Raw genomic sequence first — 22,255 nt, 5'->3', positions numbered from 1 at the left:
AATTAAATGAGGGCACTTAAAATATGAACAGAGGACCTGCTGTTACCTGAGCACACAGTCTCACAACTTCCTCCTGGTCCGCATGGACCTTAATTGCGCAACCGCTTGTGCATAAGTCAAATAACTTGAGTTGGATTGCTAAATGGGTTTTTGTCATTAGGTTTTGGACCTTGCCTCAAACAGACAACTTCTCATGGCTGTTTTAATGTTGTTCTGGAGGCTGAATCTGCCAACATTTTGAGAATAGGGGATATTTCTTGGAGTGATCAAAAGTCAGTGTTACTGGCACCAGATCTAGGGGAACCTGGGCCAGCAGCAAGCACCACACAGGCTGAAGAGCACTGTGCAGCTAATACTCTGTGAATCAGAGAGGAGACAGCGATGAGCGTGTTGTTCGGGCCAGACCTCGTTTATTCTGAACTGCGCATTTTTAAGAAAAAAATACAATTTACACATAAATACAATCAACAATGTACTTACAAAGAAAGAAAAATAAAATCGGCACAAATAAAAAAAGGGAACCAATCCCCTTTTTTTCTCTTAAACAGAAAATAAATAAAATATCCTAATAAACACAAAATTACAAACAAAAGAGAATCGGATCTTAAATTAAAATAACAAAACGGACAAAAGCATTTGTTGCACACTAAATAATCATTCAGTGCGAGTTCTTTTATTCTTCACAACTGTTAAAGACAGATACAAAGTATCAGTGAACGCTCCCTCCCGCAGCCGTTACAACAGTATTGCCGTTGGCTTGCTGCGGTAGGAGAGCCCACTGAATTTGAGACGCCCTCTGTTGGTGAACTGCTGCCACTACATGCTTCTTCCAACTCTTTGTATCAATAACGGAAATGGAGCCTGATGAACTATTTACATAAAACAGAATTGTTGTATTAAAATAAAACAAACCAACAGGTATGGGGAATGTAACTATATTTAATCTAATCTGTCACACATTGCATCTTATTACAATTGGTGATTATGAGCATTATGTAGCTTGCCACATAAACACAAAAAAATACACTTATGAGAAATCCTCACACAAAAAATTACTAACAGATTAAAATTTTAACAATGTTTAAATCCAGACACAACAGCAGTGACTGATTATGTCAATTAAATACATCCAAAAATCAGTTTGGATGTGAATCAGAGAGGAGACAACAATTAGCGTGTTGCCCGGGCCAGAGCTCGTTTATTCTGAGCTGCGCATGCCCAGAACTGGAAACTTTATCCTCCCTGGCAGATCCACAGTGGCACGACCGTGCCCTCTACTGGACTTATAAAATTTGTATGTGCACAATATAACCAAAAGTAGTAGGGGGGTATTATTTCAACAAAGTTTTTTTTTTTGTTTTTTTTTTCATGTAGCCATTTTTTTCAATTCTCTACATCAGCAAGACTCACCGAATGAGTGGTTTCCTGACCTCTGATAATAAAGTAAAAAACCTTGGTGTTATTTTTGACCAGGACATGTCATTTAAATCCCATATTAAACAGGTTTCTAGGATTTCCTTCTTTCACCTCCGGAACATTGCCAAAATTAGAAATATCCTGACCAGGAGTGACGCTGAAAAACTAGTCCATGCATTTGTTACTTCAAGGCTGGACTATTGTAATTCTTTACTATCAGGATGTCCACAAAATGCAGTTAAAAGCCTTCAGCTGATTCAAAATGCTGCATCAAGAGTTCTGATGAAAATTAAAAAGAGTGATCATATTTCTCCTATTTTAGCTTCCCTTCATTGGCTCCCTGTTAAATCCAGAATAGAATTTAAAATTCTCCTCCTCACATATAAAGCCCTTAATGATCTAGCTCCATCATACATCAGAGATCTGATTGGTCCATATGTTCCTAACAGAGCACTTTGTTCTCAGACTGCAGGTTTACTGGTGGTTCCTAGAGTCTCTAGAAGTAGAATGGGAGGCAGATCCTTTAGTTATCAGGCTCCTCTCCTGTGGAACCAGCTCCCAGTTTTAGTCCGTGAGGCAGACACCCTGTCTACTTTTAAGGCTAGGCTTAAAACTTTCCTTTTTGATAAAGCTTATAGTTAGAGTGGCTTAGGTTATCCTGAGCTATCTTCCTTATTTTTTACCTCCGTCTTCTTCCCTCCCTGTTGGTTGGAGTAAGGGGGAGTCAGGTTTAGCCTAAACCGGCTCAGTTATGGTTCAGGTGCAAACACACCCTCCATTTCTGCTACCTGTATGATCCCTTCTCTTTTCCAATGGTTATAATCAGTCTGACAGAGAGAGGTATCCCAATCATTGTGGTTTTTAGTATAACAATGACCATCAGTGCGACCCTTTGTGGGGTTCCTTGAGACGACATTGTTGTAACTTTATGAGTTACATTAACGCTCAGCTTGGACTCCTGCTTTACTTGCACAATGATCATCTGCACTGTTGTATTGCTCTTGCATCTTATACTGCTCTATATTTACTCTCACTCACTTAAAACTGTGCACATATATTTACATTATGTTGTAGATATGTTTATACTGTTTAATTTGTATTGTATTGCACTGACTACGCCAAAACAAATTCCTTGTATGTCCAAAAACGTACTTGGCAATAAAGCTTTTCTGATTTCTGATTCTGATTTCTGATTTCTGAAATAAGCGCCGTTTAACTAAATAATGTGAACTGAAACTATCTCTGTAGTTATACTGCTATAGGCTTAGGCTGCTGGAGGACATAATGACCACTTTCACCCTCTTCGCTACATTCTCACACTACTCTCCAATTTTGCATTATTTGCTGTTATTTCATCTTCTAACTTTATGTTCTCTCTTTTCTCTTCCTAGAAGCTACACCTGGCCTGGCTCTGTGTCTACCTGTGACACCTTTCTGGAGAGGGGAATCGTCTGAGCTTCTGCTGGCAACAACTTAATGCTCACCTTCTACCGATGATCCACTTGGCCCTGTCTTTCAGTGTTTAATCCTTTCTCTCTCCTAGACATGGCTACTGACTGAGCTTCTACTGAGACTAACTCTATGTGCTCTCTTTCAGACTCTAACCTTGAAAACTGGCTCAGAGTTTATCTGTTCTTTCTTTCTAGATGAAACGACTAAAGGAGCTACATCCATTAACATTTACTTTTCCTTCCCATAGAAAGTACTCCTGGATCAGTGCTTCTTTGTTCTCTTTGTGTCTCTGCTCTGTTCTCTCAAACCCCCAGTCGGTCGTGGCAGATGGCCGCTCACACTGAGCCTGGTTCTGGTTCTGCTGGAGGTTTCTTCCTGTTAAAAGGGAGTTTTTCCTCTCCACTGTCGCTACATGCATGCTCAGTATGAGGGATTGCTGCAAAGTCAACACCAGTGACTGTCCACTGTCTCTACATGTTCATCCAGGAGGAGTGAATGCTGCAAGTCACTGACTGGATGCAATCTGCCGGGTTTCCTTAGATAGAAAAACTTTTTATCCAATTTAAATAAATAACTGAATCTGACTGAACTGTTCAATGGTTACGATTAATTGGAATGTATGAACCTGACTGTTGTGAAGAGCCTTGAGACAACATGTGTTGTGAATTGGCGCTATATAAATAAAACTGAATTGAATTGAATTGAATCAGGCAAGCACTTTGCTTCAGCGCCCCCATGGAAGCAAATAGCTGATTAATTTGATAACTCGCCACCAAGTGGTCAGGGGTGTGAACTGCAATCTGTCAAAGTGACAGATGGCCGTTAGATTTTTCCATCACCGGGTTAAATACCGGGTCAATAATGGATAATATTCCGTTATGCAACCTCTGGTCCAGAGAACCCCGTACATCTGTCCAAACTGGACTCCAAGCTTCAGGGAAGGTTCAGGTTGAATCCATGAAGGTATACTGAAATGTGATTATTGCTGGGTAAAGTCTTTACCCAGTACCCTGCCTGGAAGCTGATCTACAGGGGTTGGACAATGAAACTGAAACACCTGTCATTTTAGGTTTCATGGCTAAATTGGACCAGCCTGGTAACCAGTCTTCATTGATTGCACATTGCACCAGTAAGAGCAGAGTGTGAAGGTTCAATTAGCAGGGTAAGAGCACAGTTTTGCTCAAAATATTGAAATGCACACAACATTATGGGTGACATACCAGAGTTCAAAAGAGGACAAATTGTTGGTGCACGTCTTGCTGGCGCTTCTGTGACCAAGACAGCAAGTCTTTGTGATGTATCAAGAGCCACGGTATCCAGGGTAATGTCAGCATACCACCAAGAAGGACGAACCACATCCAACAGGATTAACTGTGGACGCAAGAGGAAGCTGTCTGAAAGGGATGTTCGGGTGCTAACCCGGATTGTTTCCAAAAAACATAAAACCACGGCTGCCCAAATCACGGCAGAATTAAATGTGCACCTCAACTCTCCTGTTTCCACCAGAACTGTCCGTCGGGAGCTCCACAGGGTCAATATACACGGCCGGGCTGCTATAGCCAAACCTTTGGTCAATAATGCCAATGCCAAACGTTGGTTTCAATGGTGCAAGGAGCGCAAATCTTGGGCTGTGGACAATGTGAAACATGTATTGTTCTCTGATGAGTCCAACTTTACTGTTTTCCCCACATCCAGGAGAGTTACGGTGTGGAGAAGCCCCAAAGAAGCGTACCACCCAGACTGTTGCATGCCCAGAGTGAAGCATGGGGGTGGATCAGTGATGGTTTGGGCTGCCATATCATGGCATTCCCTTGGCCCAATACTTGTGCTAGATGGGCGCGTCACTGCCAAGGACTACCGAACCATTCTTGAGGACCATGTGCATCCAATGGTTCAAACATTGTATCCTGAAGGCGGTGCCGTGTATCAGAATGACAACGCACCAATACACACAGCAAGACTGGTGAAAGATTGGTTTGATGAATATGAAAGTGAAGTTGAACATCTCCCATGGCCTGCACAGTCACCAGATCTAAATATTATTGAGCCACTTTGGGGTGTTTTGGAGGAGCGAGTCAGGAAACGTTTTCCTCCACCAGTATCACGTAGTGACCTGGCCACTATCCTGCAAGAAGAATGGCTTAAAATCCCTCTGACCACTGTGCAGGACTTGTATATGTCATTCCTAAGACAAATTGATGCTGTATTGGCCTCAAAAGGAGGCCCTACACCATACTGATAAATTATTGTGGTCTAAAACCAGGTGTTTCACTTTCATTGTCCAACCCCTGTATACCTTACTGATGCTACTCTTTATGGATGGATGAAGATTTTGTGAAGAACTGAACCACTGGAGCCAGTTTTGGCCAATTTCTTTAAGTTTTGGTTATTGTGACTCTGTTGGCAAAGTATAGGGCTGCAGGCAAAATGGTGGACATTTTAGGGTTTTATTTCCACACACACACCTTCGTGAGCAGTGTGGAGGGATTTGGCTTAGACTTCACTCTTCCTTAAAAAAGGCTGTTTTTATCTCTGTTTGGTTTAACTGATCATTGCATTGACACCTCTCTGACGCTCTCCTACTGTCTCACACAAGCTGGAACTGAACATCGTGTTGGGGTGGCTGAGGCTCAAGTGGTAGGAGTTTGTCCTGTAATTGGTGGGTTGCTGGTTTGAACTAGAGGGTGACACGGGAGTATATTTTCTCTCCTGTCCCATCCCGCTCCCACAGACAAATGTCTTGTCCCATCCCAATCCCAGGCCAGCATAACGAAAAAAATCCTGTCCCGTCCCACTCCTGGTAAATTGACTCCCACTCCCATCCCGCTCCCATTTAGAACGACTCCCACTCCTGTGCTACTCCCATTTTTGTTTTCTTCATTTAGTCTTTTGGTAATTTCTTTGTTTGAAGGACCAGTTAGGTCCCTGTTTTTAGCTGTAGTAAAGGCCAGTTAAAGTAAAAAGAATAATAATGAAGAAATAATAAAATATCAAACAAGGAAACAGACCATGTCTATCTTAGCTGAATAAACAAAATGTACATAGTTGTATTTTACTCATTTATTAAGTGATTGTTTCCTTTGAACAATGACATCACTTTTATGTTTCAAGTTGCTGAAATGAAAGAAAAATCCACCTAGTTAGAGAACTGTACTTGGTGAACAAAAGGACAAAAAGGCAAAACCTTCATAATTTAGAAACTGTACCTCAATGGTTCACAGCCCTGGTCCTCAGGGACCCCTTCCCTGCAGGTTTTAGATGTTTGTCTGCTCCAGAACACCTGATTCAAATTCTGACATGACCTCCTATACAGGCATCAAGAATGGAGGGTCAAACTGGACCAAAATTAATACAATAAAATCATCATTAAATAAATAAATGTTGTGAATGTCCCATAAGTGAAGTAAATGTAACATGAAAGAAATGTAACATTAAATGTGACATTAAATTAAAGGTACCATTTATTTATTTAATACAGGTCCTTCTCAAAATATTAGCATATTGTGATAAAGTTCATTATTTTCCATAATGATGAAAATTTAACATTCATATATTTTAGATTCATTGCACACTAACTGAAATATTTCAGGTCTTTTATTGTCTTAATACGGATGATTTTGGCATACAGATCATGAAAACCCAAAATTCCTATCTCACAAAATTAGCATATCATTAAAAGGGTCTCTAAACGAGCTATGAACCTCATCATCTGAATCAACGAGTTAACTCTAAACACCTGCAAAAGATTCCTGAGGCCTTTAAAACTCCCAGCCTGGTTCATCACTCAAAACCCCAATCATGGGTAAGACTGCCGACCTGACTGCTGTCCAGAAGGCCACTATTGACACCCTCAAGCAAGAGGGTAAGACACAGAAAGACATTTCTGAACGAATAGGCTGTTCCCAGAGTGCTGTATCAAGGCACCTCAGTGGGAAGTCTGTGGGAAGGAAAAAGTGTGGCAGAAAACGCTGCACAACGAGAAGAGGTGACCGGACCCTGAGGAAGATTGTGGAGAAGGGCCGATTCCAGACCTTGGGGGACCTGCAGAAGCAGTGGACTGAGTCTGGAGTAGAAACATCCAGAACCACCGTGCACAGGCGTGTGCAGGAAATGGACTACAGGTGCCGCATTCCCCAGGTCAAGCCACTTTTGAACCAGAAACAGCGGCAGAAGCGCCTGACCTGGGCTACAGAGAAGCAGCACTGGACTGTTGCTCAGTGGTCCAAAGTACTTTTTTCGGATGAAAGCAAATTCTGCATGTCATTCAGAAATCAAGGTGCCAGAGTCTGGAGGAAGACTGGAGAGAAGGAAATGCCAAAATGCCAGAAGTCCAGTGTCAAGTACCCACAGTGAGTGATGGTCTGGGATGCCGTGTCAGCTGCTGGTGTTGGTCCACTGTGTTTTATCAAGGGCAGGGTCAATGCAGCTAGCTATCAGGAGATTTTGGAGCACGTCATGCTTCCATCTGCTGAAAAGCTTTATGGAGATGAAGATTTCATTTTTCAGCACGACCTGGCACCTGCTCACAGTGCCAAAACCACTGGTAAATGGTTTACTGACCATGGTATCACTGTGCTCAATTGGCCTGCCAACTCTCCTGACCTGAACCCCATAGAGAATCTGTGGGATATTGTGAAGAGAACGTTGAGAGACTCAAGACCCAACACTCTGGATGAGCTAAAGGCCGCTATCGAAGCATCCTGGGCCTCCATAAGACCTCAGCAGTGCCACAGGCTGATTGCCTCCATGCCACGCCGCATTGAAGCAGTCATTTCTGCAAAAGGATTCCCGACCAAGTATTGAGTGCATAACTGTACATGATTATTTGAAGGTTGACGTTTTTTGTATTAAAAACACTTTTCTTTTATTGGTCGGATGAGATATGCTAATTTTGTGAGATAGGAGTTTTGGGTTTTCATGAGCTGTATGCCAAAATCATCCGTATTAAGACAATAAAAGACCTGAAATATTTCAGTTAGTGTGCAATGAATCTAAAATATATGAATGTTAAATTTTCATCATTACATTATGGAAAATAATGAACTTTATCACAATATGCTAATATTTTGAGAAGGACCTGTACATCATTAGAAACAATAAATGTACCATTATATCATGAAATGGACTATAATGCAATTAAATATGCCACTGAACAATTAAGTATAATTTTAAAGACAACATGACGTAATTAGTGGTACACTTAATATTTAATGATGTATTAAATAAATTGTACATTTAATGGTACATTCAATTTTTTTCTATTTCACAACATATTTATTTAATATCTTCTCTTGATGAAGCTTTTCTACGGAGTCCTCGAGGGGACATGGGGAAATTTTTTCTTTTGTGTTCCCACGCAATAGTCTTTGCGTTATCTCGCGATACTTTGTGGGATAGTTTCCAAACCAGATAACTGCAAAAATGAAACAAACACTACACCCGTTTTGAGATTTATTGAGTTTTATTTTGAAATCGGCCTTAAATAAAATGATCTTCAAATCAGACTAAAAGACAGTTTTTATCCACAAGCTGTCAAACAAACTACTGAACAATAAAACTGCACGAAACCACATCTGTGACACTTTATTTCCTTATTACTGCTGCATGATGTGTACTTTTTTTTGTACGCCATTAGTGTTTTTGTTTTTATCGTGAGTTGAACGGTTCTTCTTATCCTAAGCATTTCATCGCATTGTTTGCTGCATGTTAACCTGCATATGACAAATAAACCATATCAATGACATATCAGTGCTGTTTGTTTTATGAGCAGTTTGTCATCTGTGCTGCTGCTCCAAAATGCCGAACGCAAAAGTATTGCGTGGGGACGCAAAAGTAATAAATTTCCCCATGTCCCTTCTCGGACTCCGTACCTTTCCCCTCTACTGTGGCAAAGGCTCTTAAATCTTTAGCGCACATGCAGCAGTTTTGTTGGTCAGAGGAGACTTGACACATGTTGGTACTTTTGGTTTGATGAATGAAGAGATGCAGGACTGATTTAATTCCGAATCTGCTTTACAAGTGTCCCTTAATCACTGGTGAACTTGATTCCGACTAAACACGTTTTTCAACTCTCCTGAAGTTCGGTAATATTTGCAACTTTCCTGTCAGCTCTATGAGTTTAATAGATAAGTTCTTACTTCTGACTTTATGTTGCAAACCCAATTTTACCACGTTCAGTTCTCTACCTGCGTTTGCTCCCTCCATTCTGAACGCAGGTGGAAAACATCGATCAGAAGCACTGTTGGCTTGTGGGTCGTGTAGTTCGTTTGACTTGCATTATAGTTTAGGCTTCTTGGAAAAAAACTACACAATGGCGGCGTCGATCCAAGTTTTTTTTTCATAAAGTTTATAACAAAGTCTCAGTTTTACATTTCCAAGGACAATTGATCCTAGTTTATTTCCCTCCTATTGGTTAGCTCCCACTCCCGTCTGCTCCAGTTCATGTTTTAATCTTCTAGACCATTCAGGTCTTCTGGTTAAAGTCTGTTCTGCATCCACAGAACCAGAACCAAACATGAAGAAGAAGCATTCAATTCTTCTGGTCCATGCGTGGACCACTTTTAAAGGAATATTCCCCCATTATTGAGAAGCATAATGGCTCATTATTACAGTTCTCCTCCCCAGGGAGAAGCGTTTGATTTTAGGCTAAGAAAATATGGACCTAAACACATAGAGTGGATTTATTAATTTCAGTCTTTAGTCCAACTATGCATTGCTTTGTCATGGCACTACAATGTCCTTTTTTCATGTAAAGCACTTTGAATTGTCTTGTTGCTGAAATGTTCATTATACATAAACTTCCCTTGGTCCGCATGCAGACAAAATCACTTCGTAATCAACCCTTAACCCTGTTAGACCTTAGATCTTGTCTTCATGTTTTCAGGTTTTAGCTTTTCCTTTAGAGCAACGTGATAATCTCAGCTCACACTTACAGGAACACATGTTCTGAATAAAATTCACTGTGAGGAGGAACCGGCAACAGTCCCTACATCTGGAAACTCTTTCACCCTTTGACCCCCCCCCCCATTCCAACTGAAGGGATCCTTCATCTCAAGCCGAAGCTTCAAGGCTCCAGATGAAGTTGCTGATTGTGCAAATGAAGACAGATACAGGCTTGTTGCTTGGCGTGCATAAAGTCAAGGAGATGTTGAAGTGCCTGAAAGTGAGGCCCCAGAATCCCTCTAGATCTGACTTCCTCCTGCCTAGCAGAGGAAACATTCAGTACTGATCAGAATTTATTCAGCTAATTGTTCTAGAACAAGATGTGTTTCTGTCCCAGAAATCATCCTGTGGTTCAATTTTCTGCAGAAAAAAGGGTGCGTTTTTCTGTTTTCTGCAGATGTTTTTGTGATTCTGTCATCATTAAATATTATTAAAATCAAAACAATGTATGAAAAACAAGAAAAAGACGTTTATTAATGGTGAAATTTTACTCCATTTGTTATGTCATTTATTTATGTGACTTTGAGAAAGTAATGATGTTTCATTTTCAGATATTCATTGTCTTTAAGGTTGCTTATTTTCTTTAAAAGTCGATCATTGAAAGTTGAAATATCCTGAAAATCCACTGAACTAATGCATGGATCAAATGATCTGATCTAAACTTTATTATAAACAACATATCTGACACAAACACTTATAGCCAAATGTTTACATCTGCAATCTTCTCAACATTTATTAAAACATGTCGACTTAAATGTGAAGGAAAAATATGACAAAGCAAAACACATTAACAAGTTAATTTATTATGAAAAACTGGTTTTCTCAGAACCACAGAAAGCTGCTCTGACTGTGGTTCTGGTGTCATCATCATCAGAAGATCTGGGCCAACTCATTTCCAACTGAAGGTTCCTATATATGACGCCATAACAAACAAAACCACGTGATCTGATTTAATTTGATTAGGACTTTTTTCGGAGAAGAAGGGGCGGGGTTCCGTCCTCAGTGGGAGGACGGAACCCCGCCCCTTTGAAACCAGCGGAACATACTGGACTGAATGAAGGCAGATACGTGGTACCTGCAGAGTGGACCCTCCAGAGCTCTGTGGTCCATAGATACAGTTCGAACACCGAAACCGGTTGATGGTGGTCTCCTGTTGAAATGAGAGAGTTTGGATCCAGATGAACATCCAGCACCGCGGGATTACGCACATCACGCCCACCCGTGGAGCCTCTTCCACGTCCTTTTAGTCGCCGTCCACGATGCCGTGGACACCTTTGTCTCTGCTGGACATTTAGGCTGAAGGACCGCGCGTGTGGTTGGGTCTGGAGACCGTTTGGAGCAGAATTTTCCGAATATGGATTCGAGGGGAGCGCTGCATCTGTGCCTGTTGGTCCTGGCTGCAGAGTCGCTGTGTGGACTCCCCACAGACCGGAACATCACAGAGTCCAGTCCTCAGGTAAAACTTCTGATCCGGATCAGAGCGAAGATGCAGAGAATTTCACGATTTTGTCACTTAGCGAATAGAACATTGACAAAGTTCTGGAAAACATTTGTCGGTCTGTTTTCCATCATCCTGAAACTATTAAATTCAAACTGTTAGGTTTCCTAAACTTCTCCGGAACCGTTTTTGTTTCCATTCCATTAGCCGAATCTTTCAATCTTTCAGTTTCACAGAAATGCTGATTTTTAGCTCCAACAAGGTGATTCAGCAGGAAACGTCAGGATCACCTGGAGGATTTAGGAGCACCTTGTCCTGCTTGTTGAGAAGGTCAGATGTTTTCAGACTGAAGTCTGATGAACTGTTAAAACGCTGCTGCTCATCAGTTACTTGAAATGAAAACATTTGTTGAAAGAAACGGTTGTAAAGTTGGTGTATGAATCTGAAGTTTGATTCTAAACTGAAATTCAAACTTTCACAACCGGCCCACACTGACTGATTTACTTCAGTTCATGTTGATGATTCTGGTTTCCAGCTCTTTAAAACTCAACATTAAGGTTTCTCAGTACTTAGAATATTACGTCAGACCCATAAAAATTATTTTAATACTGTGGAAATATAAATGCCTTATCATTAGTAGCTAAAGCTAAGATATATTTGGGATTTGCTGCTTATAGATTGATTATTATTAGGAGTTTTTAGTTATGCTTTTGAGAGTTAGAAAAATCCTTAAACAGTAGCTTCTAATGTGGTCACACAATGAGTGTTTATTATTCAAGGTTAAAGGTTGCAGGTGTTTTCTATCTGTATCGTGAGAAGCTGGCAGTGGATTAGGGAGGCATGGTACTCCTCTCCCTGAAGATTCCTGAAGATGTGTGAGAAACTGACCTTCAACAAAAGAATGTGTGAGAAAACTGAGAAGGCGCTGCACAACAAATGTAAAATGTATATTTCCTGTAGTACAGGTCCTTCTCAAAATATTAGCATATTGTGATAAAGTTAATTATTTTCCATAATGTCATGATGAAAATTTAACATTCATATATTTTAGATTCATTGCACACTAACTGAAATATTTCAGGTTTTTTATTGTCTTAATACAGATGATTTTGGCATACAGCTCATGAAAACCCAAAATTCCTATCTCACAAAATTAGCATATTTCATCCGACCAATAAAAGAAAAGTGTTTTTAACACAAAAAACGTCAACCTTCAAATAATCATGTACAGTTATGCACTCAATACTTGGTCGGGAATCCTTTTGCAGAAATGACTGCTTCAATGCGGCGTGGCATGGAGGCAATCAGCCTGTGGCACTGCTGAGGTCTTATGGAGGCCCAGGATGCTTCGATAGCGGCCTTTAGCTCATCCAGAGTGTTGGGTCTTGAGTCTCTCAACGTTCTCTTCACAATATCCCACAGATTCTCTATGGGGTTCAGGTCAGGAGAGTTGGCAGGCCAATTGAGCACAGTGATACCATGGTCAGTAAACCATTTACCAGTGGTTTTGACACTGTGATCAGGTGCCAGGTCGTGCTGAAAAATGAAATCTTCATCTCTATAAAGCTTTTCAGCAGATGGAAGCATGAAGTGCTCCAAAATCTCCTGATAGCTAGCTGCATTGACCCTGCCCTTGATAAAACACAGTGGACCAACACCAGCAGCTGACACGGCACCCCAGACCATCACTGACTGTGGGTACTTGACACTGGACTTCTGGCATTTTGGCATTTCCTTCTCCCCAGTCTTCCTCCAGACTCTGGCACCTTGATTTCCGAATGACATGCAGAATTTGCTTTCATCCGAAAAAAGTACTTTGGACCACTGAGCAACAGTCCAGTGCTGCTTCTCTGTAGCCCAGGTCAGGCGCTTCTGCCGCTGTTTCTGGTTCAAAAGTGGCTTGACCTGGGGAATGCGGCACCTGTAGCCCATTTCCTGCACACGCCTGTGCATGGTGGCTCTGGATGTTTCTACTCCAGACTCAGTCCACTGCTTCCGCAGGACCCCCAAGGTCTGGAATCGGCCCTTCTCCACAATCTTCCTCAGGGTCCGGTCACCTCTTCTCGTTGTGCAGCGTTTTCTGCCACACTTTTTCCTTCCCACAGACTTCCCACTGAGGTGCCTTGATACAGCACTCTGGGAACAGCCTATTCGTTCAGAAATGTCTTTCTGTGTCTTACCCTCTTGCTTGAGGGTGTCAATAGTGGCCTTCTGGACAGCAGTCAGGTCGGCAGTCTTACCCATGATTGGGGTTTTGAGTGATGAACCAGGCTGGGAGTTTTAAAGGCCTCAGGAATCTTTTGCAGGTGTTTAGAGTTAACTCGTTGATTCAGATGATTAGGTTCATAGCTCGTTTAGAGACCCTTTTAATGATATGCTAATTTTGTGAGATAGGAATTTTGGGTTTTCATGAGCTGTATGCCAAAATCATCTGTATTAAGACAATAAAAGACCTGAAATATTTCAGTTAGTGTGCAATGAATCTAAAATATATTAATGTTAAATTTTCATCATGACATTATGGAAAATAATGAACTTTATCACAATATGTGTGTGTTCAATAAAAGAACGGTGCAGGGGAGAAAAAAAGCAGAAGTGTTCCTGACTACACAGAGACAGCACCTCTCTGCCCGGCCGGGTGAATTAGCTTCAACCTCTAGTCCGTGTTTTGTTTTCTTAGACATTTAAGTTTAGTTTTTCTCGCGCAGAATTAAGATGCTTTGACCAAATAAACGAACACACAGGAGTTTAGAAGGACAACTCCAACAATTCACAAATGTGGACCTACTGAGCAGTACCCCTCGGTTCTGTTCAGTATCTGCTCTCAATACTGGGTCTGGGCTACTTTTGCATGAATTACTGCATCAATGCGGCATGCTGAGGTGTTCTGGAAGCCCAGGTTGCTCTGTTAGCAGCCTTCAAGTCCTCTGCATTGTTGGTTCTGGTGTCTCTCTTCTTCTGGATAAGCGCCCACAGATTGAAAGAAAACGTCACTTTAATCTGAAAAGAGGACTTTGGACCACTGACCAAGAGTCCAGTTCTTTACACTTCAGATACGGTTCTGATGTTGTCTCTGGTTCAGGAGTTGTCTTAACACAAAGAACAATACAGCTGTAGTCCATCTCCTGGAGATATCTGTGTGTGGCAGATCTTGAACCTCTGAATCCAGCTGCAGACCACTCGTAAACCTCCACAAATTCTTTCATGGGCTTAGCTTCACAATCCTCTCGAGGCTGTGGTTATCACTGTTGCTGGTGCACCTTTTCTACCAAATATTGAGCCTTCATGTGGAGGGAGTCCGTGACTGTCTGCAGGACATCTGTCCAGTCAGCAGCCTTCTCCACGATTAGTGTAGGCGGGTATAAAACACATCACAGAAGGGGCTAAAACCTTAATCATGGCTTATTTTGTGGGCCAAACAGGATTAATATTTATTCATAAAAGTAAAAAATCTTTGTTTGAATCAGAAATATTCATTTTCAACAGCATTGCAACAAATGTTATTGAAGATAAATAAAAATAAATCTTTTTATCTTTTCAATCATTTTTTTATTTCTGTTACTGGCAACATATGCTTTCAACTGATACCACCCTTTAGATTTTCAACACTAAAACTTGTCTTGTTTTTGCTAGGAAAATAAAGAAACACAACAATAGGAACATTGAAGCGGTCGTTTCTTTTTTCTGCTCTTTATGACTGGCACAAACTTTCTTAGTAGAAAGTCCATTAATGTCTGGTGTTAGTATTAGTGTCTGGTGTTAGTATTAGTATCTGGTGTTAGTATTAGTGTCTAGTGTTAGTATTAGTGTCTAGTGTTAGTATTAGTATCTAGTGTTAGTATTAGTTGTCTGGTGTTAGTATTAGTGTCTAGTGTTAGTATTAGTGTCTGGTGTTAGTATTAGTGTCTGGTGTTAGTATTAGTTGTCTAGTGTCAGTATTAGTGTCTGGTGTTAGTATTAGTGTCTGGTGTTAGTATTAGTTGTCTAGTGTCAGTATTAGTGTCTGGTGTTAGTATTAGTTGTCTGGTGTTAGTATTAGTATCTGGTGTTAGTATTAGTATCTAGTGTTAGTATTAGTGTCTAGTGTTAATATTAGTGTCTGGTGTTAGTATTAGTTGTCTGGTGTTAGTATTAGTGTCTAGTGTTAGTATTAGTTGTCTGGTGTTAGTATTAGTATCTGGTGTTAGTATTAGTGTCTAGTGTTAGTATTAGTATCTGGTGTTAGTATTAGTGTCTGGTGTTAGTATTACTGTCTAGTGTTAGTATTAGTGTCTAGTGTTAGTATTAGTTTTCTGGTGTTAGTATTAGTTTTCTGGTGTTAGTATTAGTTGTCTAGTGTTAGTATTAGTTGTCTAGTGTCAGTATTAGTGTCTGGTGTTAGTATTAGTGTCTGGTGTCAGTATTAGTGTCTGGTGTTCGTATTACGGTCTAGTGTTAATATTAGTGTCTGGTGTTAGTATTAGTGTCTGGTGTTAGTATTAGTTGTCTAGTGTCAGTATTAGTGTCTGGTGTTAGTATTAGTTGTCTGGTGTTAGTATTAGTATCTGGTGTTAGTATTAGTGTCTAGTGTTAGTATTAGTATCTGGTGTTAGTATTAGTGTCTAGTGTTAGTATTAGTATCTGGTGTTAGTGTTAGTGTCTGGTGTTAGTATTACTGTCTAGTGTTAGTATTAGTGTCTAGTGTTAGTATTAGTTTTTTGGTGTTAGTATTAGTTTTCTGGTGTTAGTATTAGTTGTCTAGTGTTAGTATTAGTTGTCTAGTGTCAGTATTAGTGTCTGGTGTTAGTATTAGTGTCTGGTGTCAGTATTAGTGTCTGGTGTTCGTATTACGGTCTAGTGTTAATATTAGTGTCTGGTGTTAGTATTAGTGTCTGGTGTCAGTATTAGTGTCTGGTGTTAGTATTAGTTGTCTGGTGTTAGTATTAGTATCTGGTGTTAGTATTAGTGTCTAGTGTTAGTATTAGTATCTGGTGTTAGTGTTAGTGTCTGGTGTTAGTATTACTGTCTAGTGTTAGTATTAGTGTCTAGTGTTAGTATTAGTTTTCTGGTGTTAGTATTAGTTTTCTGGTGTTAGTATTAGTTGTCTAGTGTTAGTATTAGTTGTCTAGTGTCAGTATTAGTGTCTGGTGTTAGTATTAGTGTCTGGTGTCAGTATTAGTGTCTGGTGTTCGTATTACGGTCTAGTGTTAATATTAGTGTCTGGTGTTAGTATTAGTGTCTGGTGTTAGTATTAGTTGTCTAGTGTCAGTATTAGTGTCTGGTGTTAGTATTAGTTGTCTAGTGTTAGTATTAGTGTATGGTGTTAGTATTAGTGTTAGTATTAGTGTCTGGTGTTAGTATTAGTGTCTGGTGTTAGTATTAGTTGTCTAGTGTCAGTATTAGTGTCTGGTGTTAGTATTAGTTGTCTAGTGTCAGTATTAGTGTCTGGTGTTAGTATTACGGTCTAGTGTTAATATTAGTGTCTGGTGTTAGTATTAGTTTTAGTATTAGTGTCTGGTGTTAGTATTAGTGTCTAGTGTTAGTATTGGTTTTCTGGTGTTAGTATTAGTATCTGGTGTTAGTATTAGTATCTAGTGTTAGTATTAGTGTCTGGTGTTAGTATTAGTGTCTGGTATTAGTATTAGTTGTCTAGTGTCAGTATTAGTGTCTGGTGTTAGTATTACGGTCTAGTGTTAATATTAGTGTCTGGTGTTAGTATTAGTTGTCTAGTGTCAGTATTAGTGTCTGGTGTTAGTATTAGTTGTCTAGTGTCAGTATTAGTGTCTGGTGTTAGTATTAGTGTTAGTATTAGTGTCTGGTGTTAGTATTAGTGTATGGTGTTAGTATTAGTGTTAGTATTAGTGTCTGGTGTTAGTATTGGTGTCTGGTGTTAGTATTAGTTGTCTAGTGTCAGTATTAGTGTCTGGTGTTAGTATTAGTTGTCTAGTGTCAGTATTAGTGTCTGGTGTTAGTATTATGGTCTAGTGTTAATATTAGTGTCTGGTGTTAGTATTAGTTGTCTAGTGTCAGTATTAGTGTCTGGTGTTAGTATTAGTTGTCTAGTGTCAGTGTTAGTGTCTGGTGTTAGTATTACGGTCTAGTGTTAATATTAGTGTCTGGTGTTAATATTAGTGTCTGGTGTTAGTATTAGTGTCTGGTGTTAGTGTTAGTTGTCTAGTGTCAGTATTAGTGTCTGGTGTTAGTATTAGTTGTCTAGTGTCAGTATTAGTGTCTTGTGTTAATATTATGGTCTAGTGTTAATATTAGTGTCTGGTGTTAGTATTAGTTGTCTAGTGTCAGTGTTAGTGGCGCCGCAGATGGTCGCCTCGGCGTGTTGGTGCGCATTGTTTTGTTTTGTTTTTTGCTTTAAAACGGTCTTCTGTGATGGTACCCGGAGCTCTCTCACCAGAGAAGAACTCATGAACATCAGGGCTACTACACCAGAGGAGTTATTTCCCACTTTTCTGCCTACTGCTCTGGAATTTTTGGATATTCTGGTCAAAGGTGTGCTCACCTTTGCTCACGCGGTGAAACGCCGGAAGAGAGGGAAACGGGCTGGGGTGCTGGTACGTCTTCGCCAGCGTGGACTACGAACACCGTTACCTGGAATATTTCTCTCTAACGTGCGCTCACTTCCCAACAAAATGGAGGAACTACAACTGTTGTTGGGGAAAAACAGGGACTTTTATTCATCGGCAGTTTTGTGCTTCACGGAGACGTGGCTGTGTGGATTAATACCGGACTCTGCGCTGCAGCTGGCAGGATTCCAGCTCTACAGAGCGGACAGAGACACGGAACTCTCCGGCAAAGCGAAAGGTGGAGGAATCTGTTTTTACCTCAACAGTGGTTGGTGCAACGACATGACAGTGATTCAGCAGCACTGTTCTCCAGACCTGGAAGCCTTCATCATAAACTGTAAGCCTTTCTATTCCCCCCGTGAGTTCGCTTCGTTCATCCTGGTCGGTGTTTACATCCCGCCACAAGCTAACGTGCAGGTCGCACAGCGCATGCTCGCCGACCAGATACTGAGTGTGGAGCGGACCAACCCGGACTCCTTAGTTATCGTCGTTGGCGATTTTAACAAAGGTAATCTGACCCACGAACTCCCCAAATATAGACAGTTTATTAAATGTCCGACCAGAGAGGACAACATTCTGGATCACTGTTACACCACCATCAGAGACGCTTATCACGCCGTCCCACGTGCTGCACTGGGCCAATCCGACCACATCATGGTCCTCCTGATTCCTGCATACAGGCAGAAACTAAAGCTCTGCAAACCTGTTGTGAGGACGACAAGGAAGTGGAGCAGTGAGGCTGTGGAGAATCTCCAGGCGTGTTTAGGCTATACAGACTGGGATGTGTTCAGGACTACTACCAACAGTCTGGACGAGTACACAGAGGCTGTGACTTCCTACATCAGCTTCTGTGAGGACAGCTGTGTACCATCATACACCAGGGTGAGTTACAACAACGACAAACCCTGGTTCACAGCTAAACTCAGAAGGTTAAGACTGGATAAGGAAAAGGCCTTCAGGAGTGGGGACAAAGACATATACAGAGAGGCAAAGTACAAGTTTGGCAAGGCAGTGAAAGAGGCCAAACGACTGTACTCTGAGAAGCTCCAAAACCAGTTCTCAGCCAACGACTCTGCGTCTGTCTGGAAAGGGCTCAAGCAAATCACCAACTACAAGCCGAAAGCCCCCCACTCCATCAACGACCAACGCCTCGCCAACGACCTGAACGAGTTCTACTGCCGCTTTGAAAGACAAAGGGACAGTCCTGCAACCATCTCCCACGACGCCCCCCAACAGCTGCAGCCACAATCCACCACCCCCATCTCTCCAACCTCAAGAGGGGCCTTGGCACCTCCAACCCCCACCCTGAAGTTCCCCCCCACCAGCCCCCTACCCACGCCGAGGACGGCTCTTTCCATCCAGGAGAGGGACGTCAACAAACTCTTCAGGAGACAGAACCCCCGGAAAGCTGCTGGTCCGGATTCTGTCTCACCAGCCAGCCTGAAGCACTGCGCTGATCAGCTGTCTCCAGTCTTTACAGACATTTTTAACACCTCACTGGAGACATGTCATGTGCCAGCCTGCTTCAAGTCCTCCACCATCGTCCCTGTTCCCAAGAAGCCAAGGACCACAGGGCTTAATGACTTCAGACCCGTCGCCCTGACCTCTGTGGTGATGAAGTCCTTTGAGCGCCTTGTGCTCTCACACCTAAAAGACATCACCGACCCCCTCCTGGACCCCCTGCAGTTTGCCTACAGAGCCAACAGGTCTGTAGATGATGCAGTCAACCTAGCCCTTCACTTCATCCTCCGGCACCTGGACTCCACAGGAACCTACGCCAGGATCCTGTTTGTGGATTTCAGCTCTGCCTTCAACACCATCGTCCCAATTCTGCTACAGGAGAAGCTCTCCCAGCTGAGTGTGCCCGACTCCACCTGCAGGTGGATCACTGACTTCCTGTCTGACAGGAAGCAGCGCGTGAGGCTGGGGAAGCACGTCTCTGACTCCCTGACCATCAGCACCGGTTCCCCCCAAGGCTGTGTTCTCTCTCCTCTGCTCTTCTCCCTGTACACCAACAGCTGCACCTCCAGTCACCAGTCTGTCAAGCTTCTGAAGTTTGCGGACGACACCACCCTGATCGGACTCATCTCTGATGGTGATGAGTCTGCGTACAGATGGGAGGTGGACCATCTGTTGGACTGGTGCAGCCAGAACAACCTTGAGCTCAACGCTCTAAAGACAGTGGAGATGGTTGTGGACTTCAGGCAGAACCCAGCCCCACCTGCCCCCATCACCCTCTGTGACTCCACAATTGACACTGTGGAATCTTTCCGCTTCCTGGGAACCATCATCTCCCAGGATCTCAAGTGGGAGCCAAACATCAGCTCCCTCATCAAGAAAGCCCAGCAGAGGATGTTCTTCCTGCGGCAGCTGAAGAAATTCAACCTGCCAAAGACTATGATGGTGCACTTCTACACAGCCATCATTGAGTCCATCCTCACCTCCTCCATCACCATCTGGTACGCCGCTGCTACAGCCAAGGATAAGGGCAGGCTGCAGCGTGTCATTCGGTCTGCTGAGAAGGTGATTGGCTGCAGTCTACTGTCGCTCCAGGAACTGGACACCTCCAGGACCCTGAAGCGGGCAGGGAAGATTCTGGCTGATCCCTCCCACCCCGGTCACAGACTCTTTGAGACTCTCCCCTCTGGCAGGAGGCTGCGGTCCATCCGGACCAAAACCTCACGCCACAAGAACAGTTTTTTCCCATCTGCCACCAGCCTGGTTAACAAAGCCCGGAAACCACCCTGACACTGTCCCTTTCCCCCACACCCCCCCTTTTTTTGCTGACAGGACACCTGTAACCTGTAACTCTATGTGTTACATTAACACTCAGCTTGGACTCCTGCTTTACTTGCACAATGATCACCTGCACTGTTGTATTGCTCTTGCATCTTATAGTGCTCTATATTTACTCTCACTCACTTAAAACTGTGCACATATATTTATATTATATTGTAGATATGTTTATACTGTTTAATTTGTACTGTATTGCACCGACTACGCCAAAACAAATTCCTTGTATGTCCAAAAACGTACTTGGCAATAAAGCTTTTCTGATTCTGATTCTGATTCTGGTGTTAGTATTACGGTCTAGTGTTAGTATTAGTGTCTGGTGTTAGTATTAGTGTTAGTATTAGTGTCTGGTGTTAGTATTAATGTTAGTATTAGTGTGGTGTTAGTATTAGTGTCTGGTGTTAGTGTTAGTTGTCTAGTGTTAATATTAGTGTCTGGTGTTAGTATTAGTTGTCTAGTGTCAGTATTAGTGTCTGGTGTTAGTATTACTGTCTAGTGTTAGTATTAGTGTCTGGTGTTAGTATTAGTTGTCTAGTGTCAGTATTAGTGTCTGGTGTTAGTATTAGTTGTCTAGTGTCAGTATTAGTGTCTGGTGTTAGTATTATGGTCTAGTGTTAATATTAGTGTCTGGTGTTAGTATTAGTTGTCTAGTGTCAGTATTAGTGTCTGGTGTTAGTATTAGTTGTCTAGTGTCAGTGTTAGTGTCTGGTGTTAGTATTACGGTCTAGTGTTAATATTAGTGTCTGGTGTTAGTATTAGTTGTCTAGTGTCAGTATTAGTGTCTGGTGTTAGTATTATGGTCTAGTGTTAATATTAGTGTCTGGTGTTAGTATTAGTTGTCTGGTGTCAGTATTAGTGTCTGGTGTTAGTATTAGTTGTCTAGTGTCAGTGTTAGTGTCTGGTGTTAGTATTACGGTCTAGTGTTAATATTAGTGTCTGGTGTTAGTATTAGTGTTAGTATTAGTGTCTGGTGTTAGTATTAATGTTAGTATTAGTGTCTGGTGTTAGTGTTAGTTGTCTAGTGTTAATATTAGTGTCTGGTGTTAGTATTAGTTGTCTAGTGTCAGTATTAGTGTCTGGTGTTAGTATTACTGTCTAGTGTTAATATTAGTGTCTGGTGTTAGTATTAATTGTCTAGTGTCAGTATTAGTGTCTGGTGTTAGTATTAGTGTTAGTATTAGTGTCTGGTGTTAGTATTAGTGTTAGTATTAGTGTCTGGTGTTAGTATTAGTGTCTGGTGTTAGTGTTAGTTGTCTAGTGTTAATATTAGTGTCTGGTGTTAGTATTAGTTGTAGTATTAGTTGTCTGGTGTTAGGTTCTGAGCTGAAGATGCATAGAATCCTTGTGAGAGGTGCATCAGTAAGCTGGCACCATCTTGTTCTTCTTTACCACCAAGATCACCAAGAAAGGCTGGATGGATGCATGGATGAAAGGATGGATGGATGGATGGATGGATGGATGGATGGATGAATAGATGGACGGATGGATGAATAGATGGACGGATGGATGAATGAATGTATGGGTGAAAGGATAGATGGGTGGATGGACGGACGGATGAATGAATGTATGGATGAAAGGATGGATGGATGGATGAATGGATGGATGGACGGATGGACGAACGGACGGATGAAAGGATGGATGGATAAAAGGATGGATG

General features: G+C 41.7%; 1 protein-coding gene across 7 annotated transcripts in view; it reads left to right on the top strand.

Annotated features, from left to right (window-relative positions):
• The first annotated feature begins 10,833 nt into the window (after positions 1–10,833).
• The window catches only part of ism2a (isthmin 2a), a 76,273-nt gene continuing 64,851 nt past the window's right edge, over positions 10,834–22,255 (top strand). For 4 of the 7 annotated variants that reach the window (XM_047346152.1, XM_047346150.1, XM_047346146.1 and 1 more), the window contains exon 1: positions 10,834–11,266. Coding sequence is in view for 2 of the 7 variants with exons in the window: in XM_047346150.1 (XP_047202106.1) it covers positions 11,165–11,266 (102 nt within the window). In the remaining 5 variants the exon portion in view is untranslated. Of the gene's footprint in view, positions 11,267–11,476; positions 11,579–22,255 lie in introns of all 7 variants that reach the window. The other 3 variants (XM_047346151.1, XM_047346149.1, XM_047346147.1) reach the window with 1 other exon arrangement.

The sequence above is a fragment of the Girardinichthys multiradiatus genome, chromosome 19, assembly GCF_021462225.1.
Source record: "Girardinichthys multiradiatus isolate DD_20200921_A chromosome 19, DD_fGirMul_XY1, whole genome shotgun sequence".
Taxonomy (NCBI): domain Eukaryota; kingdom Metazoa; phylum Chordata; class Actinopteri; order Cyprinodontiformes; family Goodeidae; genus Girardinichthys; species Girardinichthys multiradiatus.
This window is presented reverse-complemented; position numbering and strand designations above follow the sequence as displayed.